This window comes from Mercenaria mercenaria, chromosome 11, assembly GCF_021730395.1.
Source record: "Mercenaria mercenaria strain notata chromosome 11, MADL_Memer_1, whole genome shotgun sequence".
Classification (NCBI taxonomy): domain Eukaryota; kingdom Metazoa; phylum Mollusca; class Bivalvia; order Venerida; family Veneridae; genus Mercenaria; species Mercenaria mercenaria.
The window spans coordinates 76,822,502-76,847,941 of record NC_069371.1 but is presented as its reverse complement, the minus strand read 5'-3'; the positions used below and the strand labels follow the sequence as shown (position 1 = coordinate 76,847,941).

The 25,440-nt window shown below is 34.3% G+C and overlaps 1 protein-coding gene across 1 annotated transcript in view; it reads left to right on the top strand.

The window, feature by feature from the left end:
* LOC123532777 (excitatory amino acid transporter 1-like) overlaps window positions 1-25,440 on the top strand; it is a 92,891-nt gene that overhangs the window by 36,168 nt on the left and 31,283 nt on the right. Inside the window, exons 2-3 of the mRNA XM_045314352.2 lie at window positions 7,902-7,944; window positions 8,691-8,844. Of these exons, the coding sequence (XP_045170287.2) occupies window positions 7,902-7,944; window positions 8,691-8,844 (197 nt within the window). The remainder of the gene's footprint in view (window positions 1-7,901; window positions 7,945-8,690; window positions 8,845-25,440) is intronic.

Below are 25,440 nucleotides of genomic sequence, written 5' to 3'. Positions count from 1 at the left end.
GAACCGCTTTGATAGGTATACCTTACTCATTCTACTTTTAACCCTTCACATTAGTTAACTTAATTACTCCATATACAGAAAATAAATGTCATTCATATCTTTTCAAGCTTGATGTCATATAAGAGAGACAAAAGGTGAAGGTCATACAGTGCGACAATGTGTCATTCATATCTTTTCAAGCTTGAGGTCATATAACAGGGACAAAAGGTCATGGTCATACAGTGAGACAAAAGGTTTGATGTTTGCTCAATGACTTATCTCCCTTGAAGGATCATTTATAACATACTATAAAAGTTTAACATAAAGCGACAATACACGCATTTACTTTTAATGTCATACATTGAGGTCTAATGCCAAATAATCAACTCTTAGTTTATATAGGGGTCATATTATGATGCATGCTTTACGGTTATGTGTAAAACCTATCGTCTTGTGAATTTCTCATCCCAATATGAGCAGAAAGATTCTAAGACGACAGATACTTATAACAAAAAGAAAATACTTTCGATCAAAGCTCCTGTGTAACTAGGGTAATTTCTATGAAGAAAATGGACATAAATCTATTTATATCAGTCACTTTACCACAGCGTTATGTCAGTACCTAAGTATAATGTGTATGCTGTATGTCGTGTAACGACAAAAGGGCTTTTAAAAATGTATGTCAAAATTTTTCTGACTGATCATTATCTGCCTTCGCATTCGCTTCATTGATTGGTTAATTAGGAGTTATTCCCCTTGATTGTACTTCAATCTGTACATCTCCACATTGTCTGTTTCCAGCAAAGCTGTATACTATAACTGTTTGGTCATACATTAACCTAATATGACGATTCAAGTCTAGATAACATTTCAGTAGCCCGAGTGAATTATTCTGGCGACGTATAACCGATTTTGAGTGTATCAGTTTAGATAAAACACGATTTTGCTATACATTATTTCGATATACCCTTAATCTAAAACAATAGATAAAATATAGTAGCGCTCTTTCTTGGTCGCAAAAAAAAATTGACGCCATCGCACGTTAACGTGAGGTCATTTTAGCATGGCGTGTTTTAACAGAAACAGGCATATTAGAATTTAACTTTATCTATGGAAAATTAAGGTCTAGACGATGATATTACCTGTTGTAAAAAGAAAACAAATTCGAAGAAACTGGAAGTGTGCAATAATTACAAAGGGGTGGAGTGTCGGATAGTGTTAGGCATACTAAAAGCAGCAAAACATCAAGAAACTTCAGATACAATAAGCTGAAAGAGTTAAAAAATATCTGTTACTTTCGGGGATGGTGGTATGGGGTTGCGGTTTAAATCAAATGAAAACCCAGTCGCCCAACGTCACATGCTTAATAAAAATCCTACCAAGTATAATGATTCTAGGTCATATGCCTTTGAACACTTTAGTGACACATACGTTTTGGTCTTTTATGTACATTTTCAACAAAGAAAATGGCAACAATTCTCGTCTGACTTAGTGAAATTCTAACAGAAGGCAAGGTACACAACTTCATATACTGATACCGTTCCTTTAATGTTTAATGACTCTAGGTCAAAGATATTTTCTAGGACTGACGGACAGATAGACGGACAAAGGTAAATCTAAATGCCCCCACCAGCCTCGGCCCAAAAGAAATGGCGGCACTAAAAAATCTGATGCGTGCTTGCATTCTAAATTAAAGTACATAAACTATCGCTGTTTCTACACATTTGCATTGCAAATTAGAATATCGTCTTTCAAAGCAATTTGACACCACAGGTTGTGTTTATGTCTTCTTTATGTATGCCTTGTTTTCAAGGAAGACATAAGTTACTTTTTATAGCACTTAAAAACAATTGCATTATTGAATGAACTGACTTTAATTATGTCACTTAAGATAATCTATACATGATATGAATTTTGCCTGTTTACGACATGTGGAAAGTGTGTTGAAATTTGGCAAGCTGTAACAAGTGGTATTGTTAGTACATTTATTTAATCCTAGTAGTATTACGAATCACTTTTATAACTACATATTTACGGTAAAAATAGATTTCTTTAAACAAAACTACATTGATACTCGGTATCTCGAATTCCAAGGGATCGAGCGTTTTAGTTCGAAATAACCGAAATTCGTGTTAAAATGATATTTTGTGTACGTGACTTAAAAATGTCGATTTTTTTTGGTTTGATTTTGTTTTGGGTTAACGCCGTTTTTCAACAGTATTTCAGTCATGTAACGACGGGCAGTTAACCTAACCAGTGTTCCTGGATTCTGTACCAGTACAAACCTGTTCTCCGCAAGTAACTAAAAATGTCGAATATTGAGATAAGCGATATCGAGATATCGAGTTACAACTGTATATTATCAATTGTATTCCAGTTCCTATCATTAATAGTAAAATGTAATGCATTAAAAAGTATAAAAAATATGTCTAAGAGCAAATCTGTTGTCTTTTTGCAAAATCGCTTCTTTGAGAAATACAACATTCTTTACATCAAATTCATTCACACTTTAAACAAATGCAGATTTATACGCATTTTAAACAACACAAATCTCGTTTTCAAAGCTTTTGCTCTCCCGGCAAAAAAGTAATTGCACATTGTTATCAGATTGAAACGACAGCTGAAAGTTAAAATAAGATCAATGCGAACTGATAATTAAATCATTGAAACTCAACACACTTCAGGAAATGGATACGTTTCACACAGATAATGTTACAAGAAGACACTGCAATATTCCGCCGCACTATTTTTATTTTACTACAATACAGCCGTAACTCATGTTTAAAAAAAGTCCTTAAATAACATTTTTTTCTAAAATTGTTATCTCTGGTCTTTTGTTATCTCTGACTGCTAAAATTAACCACACAAAAAAGTTTTACAATGAACTATTTTGTAAGCACAAAATTTAATTTAGAACATATTTACATTCACATGACAGTATGCAAAAATATTTAGAGGATATGGTAAGATTGATTTATCATTCACGAGTGAACACCAGATGCAATATTTTCACGAGTGGCTTAGCCACGAGTGAAAATGTAAGCTATGGTGTTCATGAGTGAAAGATATTTTAGTCTTTCATGTAAAACAAACAAATGTTCACTTTATCTATTTATTTATTTTTACTAAATTTGCCCATATTATATTTTCTTACCAGTAAAAAATATATTTGATATATTTCACTCTAATATTTCGATAATTCACTGAAAATCATGTAATAAAAGACTCCTTCGTTGCCTTCTTGACATATACGGTAGGTTAGGTAGATATTTCTGAGCTTCTATACGAAATGCTACCAACATTTTGACATCCCAGAAATATAAGGATGTTACTGTTATTTACGATCTTTTATGACGTATACATTTTCGGAAACGGCATTGAAAGGGCCATAACCTCAACATAACATTTTGCGACTTTGTTTATTGAACCTAAAATGACATAAGGCCGTAACTGTTACTTACGACCCATTTTTACGGTCAGTTTTAGAAATATTTATAGGTTTTATCTGCCACTTACGAACTTTTAAGACTGCATCTTATGTGGCTGTGGATATAACAATTATATGGCTATAGGTCGTAAGTAGTAGATACGACTATTGTAAAAAAGGCATATATACAATTTCTTAGATAACTATATGACAATCATTTAGAGCTTTTGCTATGAGGTTGCAATATGAATACAAACAGTTTTGGTGAGAAATCTACACAACAAAATATATAGAACGCAGCTGTTTCACTAACGACCTTTTATTTCGGGGACGTCAATACACTGCACTCTTTACCATTGCTTGTATTTTATGGTTCGGATATGAATAAACTGAGATATAAAGACTTGAATTAACACGACTTTTCCATTAATAAAAGCACCCCTTAAATTGTAAATTATTTTAATGGTCTATAAAATGAATGAAAGGTTAATAGCACATTTGTGCTTTAAATCAGAATTATGTAGGGTTTTTAATCTAAGTGAATACGAAAAACCCCACGCCTCATCTTGACTTTACGTTTAAGATATGGAAAAAGTAACAAGACAATAAATCCGACGTTGTCTCATGCTCCCGTCATAACGACAGACATTGTTCCCTCTCTGTATGTGTGAGTGCGTGCGTGCATGCTTGTGCGTGTGTGTGTATGTCGAAAAACGGTATCCTAGCTCAAATGTCAAGGCCAAAATAATAGACTACATAGTTTACATCATTCTCCATGTACGCTCTATGAGTTTCTACGCACAGAAGAATAAGGTACCACTTACAAACCTGAGACCTCGGACTCAAATATCATGCTTAAACTTCGAGGACACATACTATATGTCAATACTCTTGTCCTGATACATGGGTAAATATGCAAATAGCTCGGACATTAACATAAACTATAGCAAGGCAGCATAACTCTTGAAAGACTTCGATCCCTAACGTCTAAAGGTCAAGGCAATAAATAGGTTTGTCAAAGTTCCTTAGTCGCTTAAGCTATTTTAAAAGGAAACACAGGTTGTGGACGAACGATTAGAATCCTTTAAATCATTTTAGAAACGACCATATCTCGCATTTTACTTTCATGCTTAGCTACAATAGATGTTACGGTTTCTTACTTTGACAATATTTGGAGCGCAACTTTAACGCTTTTGCGTATCAGACCCACGTCTCCCAAGTTTGGATAACACCTAAACTTGCTGTAAAAAGTCACATTCCACTCTTCTGTTCTGATGTTACTCATTTTACCATGGGCAAAGTAAGATAATTAGAGTTTGATGGTTAGATTCTCGAATTGACAATTTGCCATATGTTTTCGAGATTTCATTTATAGTCATAAAGCGACTACGACAGCAAGATTGAATTCGACAAAAATCTATTTTCTGTTACTTTAACCCTTAGCCTGCAAGCGGCTAGTGATTCTGCCTTTGCGACCAGTGCAGACCAAGATCAGCCTGCACATCCTTGCTGTCTGATCATGATCTGCACTGGTCGCAATTCAGTCAGTATTGTTTTTTTTTTTGTTTTTTTTTTTTGTAAGCACCCCTTTTAACAGTTAATGGTACTGTCCAAACTAAAAGATCGACAAGTTCATTATAGAAATTAGGCAAGGCAAGTGTTCATTCACCTAGTAAAATGAAATAGATAAATCATGAATCTATGTCATATAAACACCTTATTCTCGAATTATTTTAAACAGCAGCATGCATTCAAGATAGTAAATCTAACAGTTATTGCAATAAGCCTCAGGGATCAGGTGGCATTATTCTATCTAATTTGTATAATCATAAGTTTTTGTTGTATAGTTCCGACAAAATACCTTCTATGGTTTTTAATAATCTATCTTTCTTTAGCGGTTAGAATCTTAAGATTTTCAGGGAAAAAAGAAGTTAAAAGCTAGATAGAAAACGTCATACTTGTTTTACGACCAAACAACATTTTCATCTGAATTATAGCCTTCTCGTATATTGTATTTTGTAAAGGAATGTAGGTCAGTAATCTAAACTTGCGACAAAATGGAATGAAAATTGAACGGAAGCCATTCTTTACAATGTTTTGCGACATTGTTTACGACATCGGTTTCACATGTGACAGATAACGATTTAAATGCAAGTGAACGCTATCGGCGGCTTTCGGAAATCCATTACAATCATCCCCTTGCTATGTCATGTCTTAAATTTGTGCTGAAATATTTATTATTCAACTGCAATTACCACTAACCCCACGGGAAGTAAATGTAAATTTAACTGTCTTCAATTCACTTTCACTGACAGGTTTATTGTAACAAATCAATGACGAACTGGTTTTCAGAAAAAAAGAAAATTTCTAGTTGATGAATAGATATATTAAAGACTACTGATTTTTGTGTGATACAGCGGTAAGAACAGAGACAAAAGCCAGAAACGTATTTGATAACCATGTGAAAACTTTTATGACAAGTATGATAAATTATATCAGACAACAAAATAGTTCGATGTTTTTTTTTATTTAAAAAAGCAACAACAACAACAAAACATTCTCATTTCAGTCTCCATAAAACAGGCATTGGTGCATCGTTTAGGTGTAAGACGTTTTAAACACAAATGGATGTTGCATGTCAAAATTGCAACAAGTCTCTCATGTCATGACCAGTTAAAATTAATCCACAGGTGCGTTTTGCAACCAATAACCCAAATATAAAAGAAGCCGAACCGAAAACTAAATAACAATTTTAGTCACCTACCGAATATATCTATTTTATTACAACTTATTTAAGTTCACATCAACAGTTTTAGGTCATGTTCTGGTTTTCAAGTTTTTGATGGCGGAGGAACACCCTCGTGACCCTTCCGGGCATTATCCTAGGCATGGACGGGCAACTAAGTAAAAGCAACAACATTATACTACTATTTCAATTTGCTGGAAAAACTCAGAAAGCAAATTAATCAATGAAATTAATACCTTTAGAATTCTTTGTTCCTTCTAAATCATTATTCATCACTTAACAAGATTAAAGCTATCATCTTTCCTCATTTTTTATAATTAGATAAAGATCTAGAAACTCGTCATCAAATATATTTAACTATGCTAAAGATGTACACTAACTGTGTATGTTGAAGCTGCAATCTCAGTTACAGCCATTTCTAATTCTTTAACTGGAATTACCTTCTGATATTGTGTACTCTTAAATCTAAGACACAGTCCACTTGATACACATAAATGAATAATTATGTCATTTATATATATAACCACTTAATTAATCAATGCAGCAAATCCAAATAAAATCAAGATCAAATGTGCTGTCACTAATATACTAAAAACATTACTACTGTCTAATTACTTAATTATATCTCACCAAAATTGGTTCGTGTGACCAAGGTATATTTCGACCAGATCCATAGCTGATACTACTTTTTAATATTCTAAACGATTATTAAAACTAACCTTTTTGTTTAAATGTTACTTAACTTCAAATTAAAATTGAAAATCTGAGTTTTTGTCGGCGTAGAAACAAAAGACGTACTCAAAATAACGGTCAAAATAAATCGGTACTGGCAGTGGCTAAATCAGAAAAATGAAACTAACGTCTTGTAATATAGATTTTTTCGGTAATTATTTATCTTAAAGATGCGTATTCAATGAACACAGCACATACAAGATATTACTGAATCTTCTGGTTCAGATTACCTCTCTTTATAGTCTGATATAGTATTTTAGCCATGAAATTATGCAGGTACTCTTTTTGGACACCTACTTAATCTGTTTACAAGAGTAAAAGGAATGTCTACCGGCGTCGCTGCTGCCGCAGCCGCCAAACGATGGTTGCCGCAGTATCTCTCATATAGTTGATCCTAATGTATGTTGATAATCATGATATAAAATTCAGACGACGGAGAGTATATATGGGAATGTAATAAAGTATTCATATCATGCGTACAGATGTTCATTAGTGCTTGACTGTCGACATTATAAACAACACAAACAAATACAGATAAAACATATCACATATAAACCACACAAGAAAGAAAAAGAAAGATAAATTACATCTAAAAATGAGAAAAGATGAATCGTTCGTTATTAAAGACACTTGTTTGGGGAGATTCGAGTCTTTCGAATTTACTTTTGATCTAAGGTTCCTGGTCAGTTTGTATGCTATGAGAGTGCAAAGAGTCAGGAATTAAGTGAAAGAAAAATACGGACATGAATCGTTTTTAGCAGATTTTATCATGAATATGAAGAAATAACTGAATTCGACAAACTAGTCTTCGTAGCACAAATATATGTTGTATTTTTTGCATTTTACAAACAATCTCAAAATATTTGTCCGAAGAAAAATTAACACAAAAATTTTGAAAGACTGAACAAGTATTTCGACATACAAGTAGCCATAATCTCAATTCAGTTGTTCGTTATTCGGCACAGTGTTTACCCCGTTTGATCATTTTTAAACATTTAAAAAAATTTCTTCTTTCAGAAACATGTTCCCAGACAACTTAGTAGAGGCTGCTTATACTGGTGTAAGTATTTCTAAATTACTTTCCACTATCCTGTTGCTAACCTGAACTAAATCAGATTTATTTATACATATTTATTTCTGCCAGACGTAATCAAAGAGGACAGCGCTTACTTCCACTGTAAAGGGGCTTAACATCATACATGCAGTGTGACAAGATGGTCGATTCAAAGCCTCATTTAATAAAAACATTTTTAATTTTACTAAATACAATTCAAATACTGCTATTACTCAGAATCGTATGAAGTCTGTAAGTTCTCCATAAAAGTCAACAATCTTTAAGTGTTGTACAGTGAAGTAAGACTCTCCACGTACTTGGATTCAGTGTTATTATATTTTTCTCGCCCTTTGGGATCATTGAGTCCATTCAATTTTTCTATGATAACTATAATAGAATATTCCGCTTATGCCAGGACTATGGGGCATCAGGGGTGTTTAATTACCTCTCATGAACAGACTCAATCAAACCGAGTCTGCTATTATACTGTTTGGTTGCGTTTGTTGGTTCCAAAGGGTCTTCTTTAGATTTTATTCGATACACACACAAAACATGCAAAGTAAAACAAATAGAAGACATAAGAAACACCCACATTGCGGGGATGAGGGGCACCTTGGAACGTCAATGGAACCATCGTTACAAGGAAATTTTAACCGATTTTTTGGCGCATAAAATCTCATTCTTAAATCACACTATGTTTCAGAAATACAACAGTAATGAAATATATGTGATTTCTTTTCTCTTTATTGTAGTTTCGGTCCCAAGAACATGAAACGGATGTTAACATAACGGAAAAAGTTCGATTGAATTCCACAGACAACGCAACAATGTATTATTCAGATGCTGGGAAAGTGTTCGCAGTTAATGTTACTTTCCTCAACGAAACTATGGCCAGCGTGACTAGAAGTAAGTACAAATACCCCTCTCTCTCTACCTACCTACCTACCTATGGCCAGCGTGACAAGAAGTTAGTACAAATCCTCTCTCTCTCTCTCTACAATATCTACCTACCTACCTATGGCCAGCGTGACTAGAAGTTAGTACAAATCCCCCCCCCCCCCCTATCTATCTATTTATCTATCTATTAAACTTTATTTTCATTTTCATTGTGTAATGCATGTAAATTACGGTTTACTATTTTTACATTTCAGTGGGTTCTAGGGAACTTGCTTTGATGCTTTGAAACCAGATATTCCAGTTCTCCTAGTTAAGTCACATAGAAAAATGTCCACCTAGTGAAAATGGGACAGATACACATTCTGTTATACTCCTGTGGCAAATTGCTTGTTCTCCTATAAATCTCTTTACTCGGTGATATGTGTCATTGACCGAGGATGTGATTTAGACAGCTGTCTGTTTTCACTACGTTTCATTTTCCTTTCAAGTTTTCCTATAAGAATTTACTGTTAAGATACTTATCAGAACATTATCTCAAATAATGAGCTTACAAGCAAATCGGTAACATTTTTCTTTGTGTGGTGCCCATAAAAGCAATAAGACAAGCTTCTCATCCAAGAAAATCTTAATGTAGTATCAATAAATAGTATGATCTTGTCTATATTAGCGTTTAAAGCCATTTTATACACTCTGATTGTTTAGTGCCAAGTGTCAGTAGCAATATATACACATTGTGAAAATACCATGTACATATTTGGCCTTAGACGTTGATATTACATGATGTTACATAGAAAGTTCTTGATGCGGTATTTCGCCTGTTAAATCTGAAAAATAAATCCAAAACAGATTATGTCTATATTATAATGCATACTGATACGAATGGTATTATTGAAACAGTATTCTTGTATTTTCGTGCTCAAAAAAGTCCTATGCAATATGAAACAATAAAAAATATAAAGCTGCGCGCCTTCATAGTTATGAAATTTACAAAAAATGGTAATTTGAAGGTATTCACAATAGACTGGAATAAAAGTGATCCCTAAAGTTTAAGGAAGGCTTCACGTAAAAGCTAACAAAATATATAGGTAACTCTCAGAACCATTACTAACCCTATTGTAATTGATTTAGAATAGAAGGAATTAATCTGTGCTCTTTATCTTCAACATTACAGTATGTAATTAAAATTACATAGTCCCCAAATTTCATATTTAAGAAATTGAAAGGCATATATGCAAAAACGAAATGAATACATTTATGTGTATAGATACTATTACATTTAATAAATGTATAATTGTCCATTGTACGAACTTGTACAATCGCTAAAAGAATGGCAATATGTTTTTTTAAATTGAAATGTAGCTCTCCGTCAATCGTATTTTAAATTTAGACAAGTGAAATATATTTACTGATGATATTCTATATTTGCAGATATAATATTTATTGTTTACATATTTCAGTCACAGATAAACATAGTAAAAATATCATCTTCAAATTGTATGATTTATTAACTCTTCAAAAAGAAGTTAAATTTTGATGTTTAATGGAGGCAAGTCCCCCTAAGGAAGTACATATTTTATACTTGAGAAACTCGTGTAAACGACTGAGTTTGAATTCATTCATACCACGTGCATGTTCGCACTAATAACTATAGATACTGTTTAAAATAGCTTAACGATGTATTCGTTTTGTTATATTCTTCATGATTTTGCTTTTGTTTGAAGACAGTTTTATCAAAAAAAAACAAAGAGCATTTTCACATTTCTCGATATTTTGTATAGTATATTTAGGCCTACAATTTGGTAGGTGATATCGAACACTAGAATAATATATTTACAATAATTAGCAAGAAGTGTATAGCGTCAGTCGCATACCCTCCTGAAGTGACCTGCAATCGTGAAGTTTAACACTCCTTTCACAACCGTGTCTTCCTTTATTTCTTGGTAATTTATCAAATGATTTCAGCTGTTGAAATTTCTCTGTCTCAGTCAATAATTATGTTATCATCAATTTCAATTTTCAAGAGACATCAAATTGTTATCGGTCACACAGAATTTTGTTGTAAAATGGTATAAATATTCAGCATATGAGTCCCTACAGTCTCTTCTACAGAGTTAATGTCAAACTTGGTTTAGTTAAATATTGAAACTCCACACAATACCGCTTTCGTTATTTCTCATCTGCAGACGAGATAATAGTAATCATATTATCATTCAATTTCAATTTTAGTAGGCAATAGCAAATACATATAACAGTAATCTTTGTGAAAATATGACCAATACAGATAACATGAACAAGTAATTCGGAAACAAAATAAATTGCATAAGGCCTAAACAATTATTTAAACTCCACACAATACCGCTTTCGTTATTTCTCATCTGCAGACGAGATAATAGTAATCATATTATCATTCAATTTCAATTTTAGTAGGCAAAAGCAAATACATATAACAGTAATCTTTGTGAAAATATGTCCAATACAGATAACATGAACAAGTAATTCGGAAACAAAATAAATTGCATAAGGCCTAAACAATTATTTGTTTCCGGTATCTCGACCTACCCTAAAAATTTTGGCCCGACCCAAAATGTTTTTATGGCCTTGGAGATTTTTTTCAACTTTTTAACAAAACGTTGGAAAACTGCACTTTTTATGCTTTAAACATGGTCAGTGATGTTCAAAATCAACTTACTGATGCTCTGAAGGCATAACTCCCTTATTTGTATTCATATTTTGACACAAAAATAATTTCCGAAAAGTCCCAGTTAATAAAAACTAAGTCAAAAACAATACCGACCAACCTACCCTAATTGTTTTAGCATGTTACCGGAAACAAACATGTTTTTTTTGTTAGGCCTGAATGCATATTAAGAAACAGACAAGTTTCTTACGGTATTTGAAAGCTTAGGGAAAGATTCCTTCAAATATTTAGGAATTCTGTATATTACTTGATATGAGGTAGATAACTTTATTCATATTTGGACACGAAACGTACCCAAGACAGTTATTACATAAAGTTGGATAAGAAGAAAATGATATTCAGATTCAAAAGCTATTTGATTACAAAAACAACTTTCTCTAACTAAGCAACCAGCTTCAATGTCAAACGCGTTATCTCAAGAAGACAAATAGCAAAGCATAAAAATGTAGATCAAAATTTTGTTCAAACCTGAAAGAAAAATAACGACATGAAATATAGCATACGTAGTAATTAATAAAAAAAACATATATTATAAATTAACCTCTGTTCTGTTTTAGTTCTGGAAGATTAATTTTTAATAATAATAACTTAAAGTAAGCCAATAAAGTTTTTTTTTCTCTCAACAAAGTGATAAAAAAAATGACATGCAACTCTTTTTGTCTGTACAAGTTAGTTATAAAGAGATATTTCATGCAGAATTAAGTCTGATTAATGTGCCCTACCGTACTCACATGTACCCGTTATATAAAAATGATATTATATGTCCGATTTTGAGATGGTGAGTCAGTGTTTTGTCACATCGTGCAGATATTTGGTCATGGATTGCGCAAATCTATTTTTCTAATACATAGTGATGTACATTAGAACTGAACAAAATTAGGTGAACGAAACTTTCGCTAGTCTGATATGAATCAATACATATTCAGTTGATGCCACATTGTGGTTTTCAGCATGGTTAATTTCTCCACGCGATCTACAAACTTAGAAAGTCCTTTAATAATTAATGTTTATGTCTCGCAAATAAAGATGTTCTTTGATTAATTGCTTAATTTCATCCAGTAAGATCTGAAGTAGAAGATTTACTGTATGTCGAACTTGTTTCCTGACATTTATTACAGTATAAGGGTCGCTAAATTACAGAGTAACATTGCTATATTGCTTTCATAGAAACATATCAATGAAGACATTGTCAGTTATTACATTCATTCCTATCTTTTATACAGATGACACATTGTATTCCCCAATGTATATATTTGATTTCTCTTTCCCATTGAGGATATGCATTGCAATTCACTCACTGTTTAAGAACGACTTTTGCAAATAGTTATCTGAACGACAGACCACAGAACAGTATATTTCATACTTCTATAGAAATATCATATTGAACTTGAAATGTATATCGTAGCAATGCAAATCAATTTTCTTCCAGTTCTGAATGATATATAAATGTACCACTATAACAGGGAAAACTACTTTTTTCATAATCGAATGATTCCAATTAACGACCAGCAGTGGTTCTTTTAACCCATCAATAGAACTATCGTGAAAACCTGTATCGCTTGATTAGCCTTTTTAATTTTGAGGCTGCGACAGGATATATACATCATGCATTCTCATTAATCAATTATCGATAATAATGATAAATGACCTACTTGATTCGAAAATCTGGTAAAATACAGACTAGCTTTGCTTGATAGGTTTGACAGTAAAGTTTTATGTTTTTGGACAACGTTCAGTTTTCGACTTGTTGAACAATAAAGGAGGTCTACATTTTTCGCAACCTTGCTCTTATTACAGTTGTTATTAATTCCTTCTTGAGAGATCATAGTGTTCATTGTAATAGAGTTCTTATAAAGCCGGCGCTAGGGGGCGTGAGACATGCTACCAGTTTCATTAAAACTCATGAACAATTTAAATGAAACCGAGTCTGCTATTAGTTTTTTAGCTCGTCTATTCAAAGAATAGGTAGAGCTATTGGACTCGCCCGTGCGTCGGCGTCGGCGTCCGCATCCTGTTTTGGTTAAGTTTTTGTATGTAAGCTGGTATTTCAGTAACCATTTGTGATAAATTGAATTACATTGCACTGGTTCCATAACTCTATTTTGCTTTTTTTACAAAATTATGCCTCTTTTTCGACTTAGAAATTTTGGGTTAGGGTTTTTTATGCGAGCTGGTATCTCAGTACTCACTAATGGGAATGGATTGAAACTTTACACATTTGTTCACTGTCATGACTTGACATGCACTGTGCGGGTCCCATAACTCAACTTAGCATGTTTTAAGAATTATGCTCCTTTTTCGACTTAGCAGCTTTTGGTTAAGTTTTTGTATGTAAGCTGGTATCTCAGTATCTACTAATGGGAATGGATTGAAACTTCACACACTTGTCCACTGTCATGAGCTGACAAGCACTGTGCAGGTTCCATAACCCTGTTTTGCCTTTTTACAAAATTATGCCCCTTTTCGACTTTTGTATTCATTCAAATGACAAGGCTGTTGAATAGTCGAGCATTGCTGTTCTCTGACAGCTCTTGTTTGTTTGCCAGAAATTGCTTTAGAACAATTTTCTTTTAGATTAAATGATTGAATAGATTACAATTAAACATAAATCTTCAAGTGCCATGATTCAGTGTTGCTCTTCTTTGTGATCGTTTTGTGACCATGAAGTTTATGGGGATGTTGTTTACAAACTTCGTAAGATCTTGGTTCATGGTAATTTTCCAAATGTATTTGGTAAAATTATAAAACGTTTTATTAAAAGAGGTTACGACCCAACTGTTTTGAGACGTACCCCATGTTTAGTGTTCAGCCCGTTTACAGTTGGACACTACGCTTCCCTCTTTGATTGTGTCTGACGGAAGAGGGGGAGGACTCTATGATAAGCAGTTTTTAAATCCTACCAGGACTGAACTGTTTTGATATCTGTCTTCTGGCCTATTTCGTCGGGCCCTTAAGGGTGTTTCTCTTGTTGCTCTGTCTTCTGAAAAGGCATTGAGTACATGCGTTTTTGGTTCTAAAGGTTTGCTTTTTATATTTTTATACACGAGCATTTTTTGTGTTTTACTTGCCATGCCTTTTTGTTTCCATTACGTATGTTAGAGATTCACCTGGAGGGGATTACTTTTATTTACACTGTCCCGTGTCTTTGGAACATGGTGGGGGTAAGAGTGAGGTTGGGTGCGCACCATAAATCGGTTTAAGCTCCCCAGTGGTGTTTTTGCCACTGACCGTTCCAAGGCGGTGCCCCAGTGTGTTCCTTTGTTTGTTCGTATTGTCCTCTTGTGTAGGCTTTGTGTGTGTGCACGTGTATGTGTGTGTGTTCCTTTGTTTGTTCGTTTTGTCCTCGTGTGTTGGCTTTGTGTGTGTGTGCACGTGTGTGTGTTTGTGGTGTGCACGTCTGCGTGCTGTAGGTTTCGTTTTGGGGAGGCTGCGATTTTGGTACGTGGCATTCCCTGTTTGATATTTGTCTTTGTTTTTATTAATCCCCCGCCGTGGCGGAGGGATTATAGGAATGGTCTGCGTCCGTCCTTCCGTCCCTCCGTCCGTCCGTCCTTCCGTCCGTAACACTTTCGTTTCCGCTCCATATCTCCTGAACCCCTTGAAGGATTTTCATCAAACTTGGGTCAAACGATCACCTCATCAAGGCGATGTGCAGAACGTATGAGTCAGCCATATTGGCTCAAGGTCAAGGTTACAACTGAAGGTCAAAAGTTTGAGCCTTCCATTTCCTGTCCGCTCTATATCTCCTAAACCCCTTGAAGGAATTTTATAAAACTTGGGTCAAATGATTACCTCATCAGAACGATGTGCAGAAATTATGAGTCAACCATGCCAGCTCAAGGTCAAGGTCACAACTAAGGGTAGAAGGTTTGAGCCTTCCATTTGGTGTCCACTCTGTATCTCCTAAACCCCTTGAAGGATTTTCATCAAACTTAGGTCAGATGATCACCTCATCAAGAACTCATGAGTCAGCCATGTCAACTCAAGGTCAAGGTCACAACTGAAGGTCAAAGGTTTCAGCTCGGTATCTCCTAAACCCCTTGAAGGATTTTCATGAAACTTAGGTCAAATGATCACCTCATCAAGACGTTGTGCAGAATTCATGAGTCAGCCATGTCAGTTCAAGGTCAAGGTCACAGCTAAAATCAAAGGTTTACCCTTTCACTATCCATAGCAGTGGCGGGGGATTTAGCTGTCGTTCAGACTGCCTTGTTTAGTGAAATTTTGTTGTAGATATCCACTTAAGCCAGTGGGGTGTATCAAGAACAAAGACATGTGAAACGTAAAATTTTAAACTTCCAAAATATATTGTACTGAACTGAATTATTAACCCGCTGCTAGTTCTAAACCAGTCTCGGGGCTACTTGACTGCTTTTTTCCGTCCGCCTATCAGTCATTCGTTCTGTCCACTCGTAAGCGTATAGTCAATAACTTTACCCTTCATCAAGAGATTTTAATAACATGTGGCAGAGATGTCTTCCATAATGAGCAAATGTGTCATGCATAAATTACAGACCCCTAGCTTAAGTTCAAGGTCAAGTTTTGTTTCCTGTCCGCGCCATAACTCGACCATCCATCAAGAGATTTAATAAGACAGTGTGTCCTACACCAACCCAAACCCCTTACTCAAAGGTCGGTTAGGGTCGATCTTGGTAGTCAAAGGTCGATAGTGTCTGTTTTGTGTTCGCCTTATTATTGTTGTGATACAGTTACAGCACAGCTACATATTTAAATTTGTCATGAAATATACTCTCAAACAACAAAGTACAGCTTAGTACTTTGAGTACTGGATATTGTAGTTTAAATTCGTTCATGAGCGTGCGCAAAGTGTACGAAATACTTCCATTGAAGCATTAAACAAAAACAAATTACTGAAACCGCGATTTATATTCTATAATTAGAAGAAAGAGATGTTCATGTCTCAATATTATTTCCTAATGAATACAATTTTCTAAATAATTAACATGACAAAATCGTTCACTAACTGTGTTTGTCTGAAGAGGGAACAGTCTAATTTCGCATTACCTCTATGAGCAGACGCAATCAAATCGAGGCTGTTTTGTTTGGTGGTTCTCTCCTCTTGACACTACATACAAAAATACATCTTCTATGATAATCTGCTTATTAGTTTAGATATATCAAAACGAATACTAGTAATGTCAAAAGGAACATAAGACGTGCAATTTCAGATTCTTGCAGTTTGGCTCTAACGCACTAAATTGTTCTAGTATAGCTCCATTTCATTGGACGACATTAAAGCATGCAATATCATGCAAAAATGGTAGTATTGTTTGTACATTACTAATATATAATCAGAGATTAATTCAAAATCGAGAAGTTTTTAGAGATTTTTTCTTCAGTTCTGGTCTTTTATAGAGGGGACGAATTCCACATTGAACTTTAATTAAGAACGAAATATTTGGACTTAAAATAAAACCTTTGTCAAAAATTTGAAAAATATCTAGTTATGTAAAACAGAGGTTCAATTCATTTTGAACTTTTGGCTCTCCTGTTTTATTATAGCATTTTTTTTTCTCGAGAAGAGCTAAAAACTCTGAATATCTTCCAATACTTATCCACATGCCTATCAAAACCTGCTGCAATATTGGCGTTGGTGAAAGAAAAAGCAAAAAGTATTGAAACTCTTTTAACATTTTCTTCTCAAAAAGTTATTAAAGGTGTCAATCAACGAAATAGTATCAAGAATAAATGAGCTCATATTTTAATAAATAATATATCTTTCTATTTAGCTTATATTATCAGATGAAATGTTCTGTCTGCGATTTCCTAAAACTAGCGACAATGCTTTCTTTCTACTCGAGTATCTGTTTCATATTTCAACAAGGAAGTCTTCGTACAAGCATTCAATATGCGTTCGATCCAGACATGTCTGAATCTAGTAGCACGAGCATGTCAAATTTCATTTTCCGATCATGTTATGGATTCTAGTAGTTTGGTTCTCTTTGATACAATCAACATTTTTACAGGGAATATTCCTCTTGCGAAAATACAATATTCATTGTTAATTTCCCTCGAGGCCAACTCTTAACTGTACTCAAGACGTTAATATTGTTCGCGCGGTTGGTGAAAAATACGGGGCGTCCAAAGCATTGATATATGTGTATCGACAGTTCTGGAAAGATAATTGTATTGCAATCACGGACTATAAAATCTCACAAGTTCTCCAAAACATAGATTTATTTCCAATCTAGAGTAACTTTCTGGTTTTTACTTGTCATGATGAAAAGTTTAAGGCCAGTCGAGATCAGTTCGTTTATGAATTCATTTTTTTCTAAAGAAAAGAACTTTCATCTTGTTGTATTTATCAGTAAGAAAATAGACACAGAAAACTGGGAATTCAAATGAAATGTATACATTTTGTATTTTCTGAATCGCATGCTTGGTTTTTTGTTACTTGTCTTAGGTAATAAAATATGAAGTAAGCATAAAACACAACCACGATCGAACAAGACCTGGCTTAGTACACTGACTTCTTCCTATCATAGTGACAATCAGATACTACACTTAAAATTCAAACTTCTTTTCGTATAAGGTTCATTAAAAACTTTGGAGTTTTTATATTTCTTCCAGTACATTTGAAATGTAACAGCAGATATTCGTGAAAATGTTTGTAATTGTATTTGATAGGCTAGCATATAATTAATCAACAGAAATGTATGTGTTATTAATTGTAATTGAAAATTCTTAAATTGCACAGACTCGGCAAAACCGAACTGCTATTTTTTTGTTAGTTGCGTTCTATGCTTCCAATGGAATTTCTTACAGATTTTATTGTCAATTGCTAATGCTTAGTCTCACAATATGTCAGCGATAAAATGTTTAGTAGAACGATTTCTTGCAATTAGTCTGAGTTTTAATGTCCGAAGTCAGACACATTGTTTTGTAGGTGTCGTTTTCATTGGCAATAGCTACAAATTAAAGACCAACATTCAGTATAAAGTTGAATGTTGGTAATGCTTGGTAAATGTGATACCGGTATATTGAATGACAAGAGTACTAGCAATCATATATAGAGTACTTAACGGAGTCCAAGACTAAATATGGTAAACAAGTGGGAAAATAATAGCAGTACAAAGGTCCAATACTACTGAAACTGTACACCTATAAAAGTCTTTAAAAAGTTAGAAACATTTTAACTCAGTTTGTCTTCTGAGTCTGTGTACAGAATTATATGCACGAAATAGACAGACATACTTGCATAATAGATAGGTACATGTTGAGAGCTTCACTTAATTTCAAACAAATGTGCTTAAAGTTCTAAATACTGTATTCTTGCATATTAGAATTGTTTTAATTTGCCCTTGTATATATTCCGTGCTTCGTTTTTTAAACAAGTTTTAACGGCATAGTTTTCGAATACGTTTTCATCTAGGTGTACATGTGGCAAAAAAGAGAAAGAAAGACAATTACAAGAGTGCAGTTCACAGTGTGTGAGGTATTTTAAGCTATTATAGGACTGACTTTTTTACAAAAAAAATAATGTTACCCGCTGAAAGGCTCATTAGCGAAATGTCTTCTTTTACAATCAAAGGTATTCGTCACACAGTGAAAATTTGATCATTTCAGTGGATATTTCTACTACCATCAATCGCAGTTTTAAAAATGCCTGTTACTTTGTTTTTCGTTTAAAAAGTATAAATATCAAACAGTTAACTCCCTGATAACCCTCCTTCAGAACAGTAACTGCTGAAGTAATATATAGTGCCACGTGATACTGGCACGTCATAAAAACCTTTACATTCATCATCTTTTAACTGGATTTATTGCAGCAGTTCAATCACTGCTCTTGTTGTAGTCAGTCAGAATACCTATATATGTCTGCATATTGTGATTTATCCCCTGGTTGCAAAATATAAGTAAAAATCAATCTGTCTCGGTAAGATAATCTGGCTTTCGATTTGTGCATGCTAAATCAGTTTTATCAGTTCTTAGAAAGACCTTTGTTCTTAAATAACATGAAACCTTTTACCGTCTGCTAGTACTTACAGCTCTGTTTCAAACTACATAATTCGGTCATAGATTTCGTGATAGTTTATCATTAGACAAGACTTATGTGAAAAAAGAAGGATGAATATCCAACAGACAGAAAAGCCTCGTTCCAAAAATGCAGCCTCTCCTTACCGCAACCCACAGCATGTGAACCCGCAAGTGACTAACACACACATACAGACAAATACGCACGCAAGAAAACGAACAGTTCAGGGTCGGTGGTCCAAAATATGCCAAGAGAGGCACTGTGAGCCTTCCTTCACCACCAAAAGCTTAAACACCGTCATAAAGCAGTGTGACTTTTTAAAACCAAACCTAATACACAAAGTAATAAATAGATAATTCAGCTGTATTGCAACTTGGGTGTCCTTTTTTTTTAATAAATATCATTTTATGTTTTATGTGCGCAAGTGGATTTGTAGTCTCTGTCTCTACAACATTCTCAAACTACACAAAGATCAAGTCGTAAGAGCTTTGTAACCATACAGCGGTATGAATGTGTACATAACGGATTTGTACACCAAAGTAGGCACATTAAAACAAATAAAGAACATGATGATACGACAAGAAAGTTAGGAAGGCACGCCTTGACATCCATAAAGACCTTATCTAAAACTATTTGTTCATATGCTTCTTTAAAGAATATGCTGTTTTCAGCAGTCACGATAATAAAACTGAAGTCATCCAATTCGTATGCACATTCAACCCATCATTGCCAAATATTTGACAAATAATATACATCTTTGGGATTCTTTGAGTAAGCTGAACGGCAATATAATATGATATCAAAGAATTGGTGAAATGTAAACCTTTTGTAGAGTATAAAGGCCAGGGAGTCTGAGTGAAATTTTGGTGCAGTTCAGTCTAATAAAACCAGTGAATTGGAATGAGGGTTAAAAATGCAACAGGCACTTTCCAGATTTTTGTACAAATATTTCAGAACATTTCATTTTGAGTGATCACAGCAACAAAGGTGATAAAACGGACCAATCATTGTTGGACTTGTTTAGAGAGGAAAACTGCGGCTAATTTTAACCACTTATAACATGTTTTGAGTAAACATATTTTGCATGTCTTTAGGTTTTACTTTCAATGTAAATAGTTTTTGCTTTTGCAATTATGTTTGGTAATTTTAGTCCATAATGGATCCTATTGAAAAGCTTTATGTACGCCAAACGTCATGACGTCATTTGACGTCGCCGATGACGTCGTATTATTCAGATAACGACCAAATTTTATTTGTTGTTATTCTGTCTCTGACAAAAGGTTTCAGGCCTAAACCTGTGAGAAAATAAATAGTTAAACGGTGTTTAAACGTTGGAGTTGTTCTGCATTGTATATTTTATTATTATTATTATTATTATTATTATACCAGATTTATATAGCGCCCTTTTCATGATCAATTTCACGTTCAAAGGCGCTTTACATAGTTCAAATGCAGCCACACAGGGCGCATAATTCATCCTCTACTAGTACAGACACAGAGCGATCTGACCAGAGGGACAGAGTGAGACAAAGCCCCACGACAGAGAGATCAAAAATCAGAAACAGGCTTGTCCGGCTAACTTAGCCTAGCTCGTTTCGGATAGACAGCCTGGTTCTTTAATGTGCCCAGTGTATAGCACTGATACACGCAAGGATTATTGATAATATAAAAGGCAAATGCCAGTTCTATTAAAGCAGTCTTAAGCGATTTGTTGTCCCAATTAATTAATTGTCTTCATATAGGACTCGAAAGTTTCCATTTCCTTTTGAAATTGTATACATATACTTTCATGATTTTATAGGCACTTACTACAAAACTGTTAGAAACGAAGTCTGAACCCAGTAAATTCATAATCTTATCAATTTATTGCCGTAACTGGTAAAAACTCTGGTGTGAATGGAATCGTTCTTTTTCTCCTTATTTAAACAAAACCATTGTATATCAGTCAAATGACCAGCTAAAAATACCTGAAACAAATGGACAACTCTTCTATTTACAGTCTTTCAGTAGTTTGTATTATATAGCCTGTAAGGAAAATATATTTTAAGAATTACAATGCAATAGGTTGTTTTTGATCAATTTCTGAACGGCCTGTAATACGGCAAAGCAACAGTTCATAGTTCCAGGTATATGCTATTTATTAATTCGACATTTTGAAATAGTACCTCGAAATTTCCAGTTACAAACTCGAAATGTCGAGGTACATAACTCGACATTTCCAGTTACTTAGTCGGGATATCGAGTTACTAAGGCGGCATTTTAAGGAACTCGAGTTACTTAGTCGAAAGATTGAGATAATAAGTCGAAAGTTTGAGATACTTACTATTAAAGTATAGGTAGCATGGGTAGATGTATATGTTCTTGTCAGGAAAATGTACATAATGTTGACCTAGAGGGTCACATACGATAACCATGCAGCGTTCGCTCTTAACCTTTAGCCTGCTGGCGGCAAGTGATTCTGCCTTTGCGACCAGTGCAGACCAGGATCAGCCTGCACATCTGTGCAGTCTGATCATGGTCTGCACTGTTCGCTGTTCAGTCAGTAAATTTTCAGTGAACATCTCTTTGATAAACAAGTGGTATTGCCCAAACTGAAAGATGGACCAGTCCATTTTGGAAATTTAGCAGGGTGTAGGTTAAAGATATAATTTAGTACAATGTTTACATCTGGAAGGTTATCCTCTCAGTTTTTGATTCGATATTACAAGGAAATTTTGACATACCCTACATGAACACGTAGTTATGAGTCCAACCAAGATTGGGTACCTGCGAAACTGAGGATTTTGAGGAGAGATCTAGAATGTAACCGGGCAGTGTAAAAACTGAAAACATTTCACTCTTTGGCCATCGACCCCGTTAGAGCCCCTATAACGGGATCAAAATATGCATATCAAAGAATGTATAAATAATAGATACAGTGTGTATTCTGGAGTAGCAGTAGAGGTTAGGATTTGTATTACATTTATCTAAGCTAGCATATGTTCAAGCCCCTACGTATAGTGTAAATATTTGGACGTGTAGGTAGATGTATGCACTTCATTCATTCACTTAAGAAATAATTTATAGCAAAAGACACTCGGGCGTAATAATTTCACGAGGGCGCAGCCCGAGTGAAATTATTTGCACGACGTATTACTGCCCGAGTATATAGATAGTGTTAAAACACGCTTTTGCTATGAATTATTTCAATTCTAATATGCCCCTAATCTAAAACAGTAGATAAAATATAGTAGCGTTCTTTCTTGGTGGCAACAAAAACTTTGACGTCACCGCACGTTAACATGACGTCATTCTAGCGAAAGTGTGTTTTAATTAACAGAGACAGGCATATTAGAATTTCTGATAATCAAAAAAGTAACCAAAAATATCAGGTTTTTGTAGACTTTCAAACTTTGCGGATGAAAGGAAAAGTTACTTAATCGAAATATCGACGCTTTGACTCAAAATTTCCAGTTACAAAGTCGAAATTTCGCGACGTAGAATTTCAACTTATGATAATCGAAAGTTCGACAGACTAAGTCCAAATTGTGAGATACTAACTTGTTACTAAATAAAATGCACCTGGTACTTCCGCTGTTTCTATTGTAATGTCTGAATAAATGTCTAATTTTAAAAACTATACTATTAGCCAAAAGTTTGTAGTTTTTCAGAAAGACAGAGTGGAAGTGAATTACATAGTCTTTTCTTCTCATTATTGATAGGCCTATATTAATATCAAAGTTATCTTTTGATTGTGCGAACTGATTGTTTAACTCTGTATATAAACCTTTTATTGAAAAGCGGTATTCTGCTGAGGTCATACATTGCTTAAAAGCTATTTCCTTAATAAGTTAGCAGTACATAAATGTTACTGCAATAAATAGCTTATAAGACAATACGCTATGCATATTATCTTATAAACTCGCAGTCTTGTATCAATAAATAATACAATGTTGTATAGATTTATTTTTCACGGACGTGTGTTAGATTCCGATGTTGTGGTGCTTGATGGCATATGCAACATTTTTTACAGGGGATATTCTCTTGGATAAAATACAATATCCAGTATAAATTTCCCTTGGGACACGTTCTTAGCCGTTGTTAAGACGTTGATACTGCTCGCTCAGTAGGGGGAATACGTGGAGCGTCAGAAACACTGACAAATTGATTACGGCAGTTCTTGAGTTATAAAATGATTATGGTCAGAGGCTAAACAATTCCTAAGCAGATTTAAGATTTTGATAAAATTGCTTTTTTTTTCACGTTTTGTCATATGTAAATGTTTGTCTGTTTCTGAATTTATCATGACTTTAGACATCGCGTTTAGAATTGTTGGCCTCATCCGCACCATTTAGGAATGTTCTTCATTTTATTGCCAATAATTGCTAATCAGCAACTGTGGTATAGAATGAACATCTTGGTAGCATTAAACTCAGACTCCATTTAATTGAGTTTGTAAATAATTTTTACTGGCGATAAAATGTCTAAACTCTTGCATTGAGGATTACTTCTTAGAAAATGTAAGACAATCTGAGATATGCCTCGTAGATATTCTGTATCAAATAAAGCAGTATTGTAACTGTACTGGAAAGATTATATTATGCGCTTTGCGTAAATACCAACCGGACATGATTCATTGTATCAATTTGGGCTTAAACTAAAACATACCGTATAGCAGGTTATTTCTGCGGTCAAAATATTCTGCGTTTTGATCCAAAATATTGTGAAAGAATTTTCTGCGTGTTTAATTTCTGCGTTCTCACATAAAAGGAAGTGACAATTCTGCGTTTTCGATACCAATGAGGATGTAGTTCCTCGCATGATCGGACGTTGTGAGAATAATAGTGTACGAAAACAATGAACTTCAACTTAATTACCGATTACTGCTGTTAATACTTTTAATGAAAACATTTTAGGATATAATAGCATGCGAATTGAACAAATATAAGTCCAACAACATTGTATACACCACAACTGCAAACTGCGGTATATCGGCATAACGGTTACACATGTATAAAGGTTACAAAGGTATAGTTCGGAAGATGTTCATAAGCGCTGCACGACACTTCGTCGAAAGACACTTGGTCGAATATGACATCTCGCCGAACACGACACTTGGTTAATAAGAACAACTCAAGTGAAACTCACTCAATAAATTCACTCAGTTTATTACATTCACAAAAAAAATCAAACAAACAAACAAACAAAAAAAAGAAAACGTTTTCTGAGGGATTAACAGTTAGAACTTTTATTGACCATCACACCTAATTATAATTTATCATTATCGGTAATTGTTAGATGACAACTGTAATTTCAAATAATTAGACCATGCCATTATAAACTTCGGATTTCCTTGGGTAATATATCGTGAAGCAACGTTGATGAAAAAATAGAGATTTTTTTGCGTTTTAAATTTTTGCTGGATGAATATTCTGCTGGAAATATGTTTGCGATTCTACCGAGAGACCGCAGAAACGCAGAAATATTTCCCCCGTAGAAATAACCCGCTATACGACAGCAAGTAAAATTATAATGCACAAAAATAAAACATGCAAATAGGAAAGTACCGTTAGCATTTTTTCTTTTGGTTCTTTGTCAATTTTTGACGTAAATGACGATATAAAACCGTACACCAAATTATGTATGTTCTGGTGACTACTTGGTATTCTTTGTGGCCGAATGGTTAAGGTAGATTTTCAATCACTTGACCATTACAGTTGTGGGTTCGAAACCTCACTTAGGCGTGTAAAATTCTTCAGGCATCCAGCTGGCTTACCAAAAGGTCGGTGTTTCTACCGTCCATAATTGGAATGGCAACTATCAAAATTAAGCTAGAAAGTCGCAAAACCACATAAACTGTGCCGATATGACCTAACACTTTACAATAGGCTACAACGCAAACAAGCAACGCATCTTTTATCGACGTGTTGGT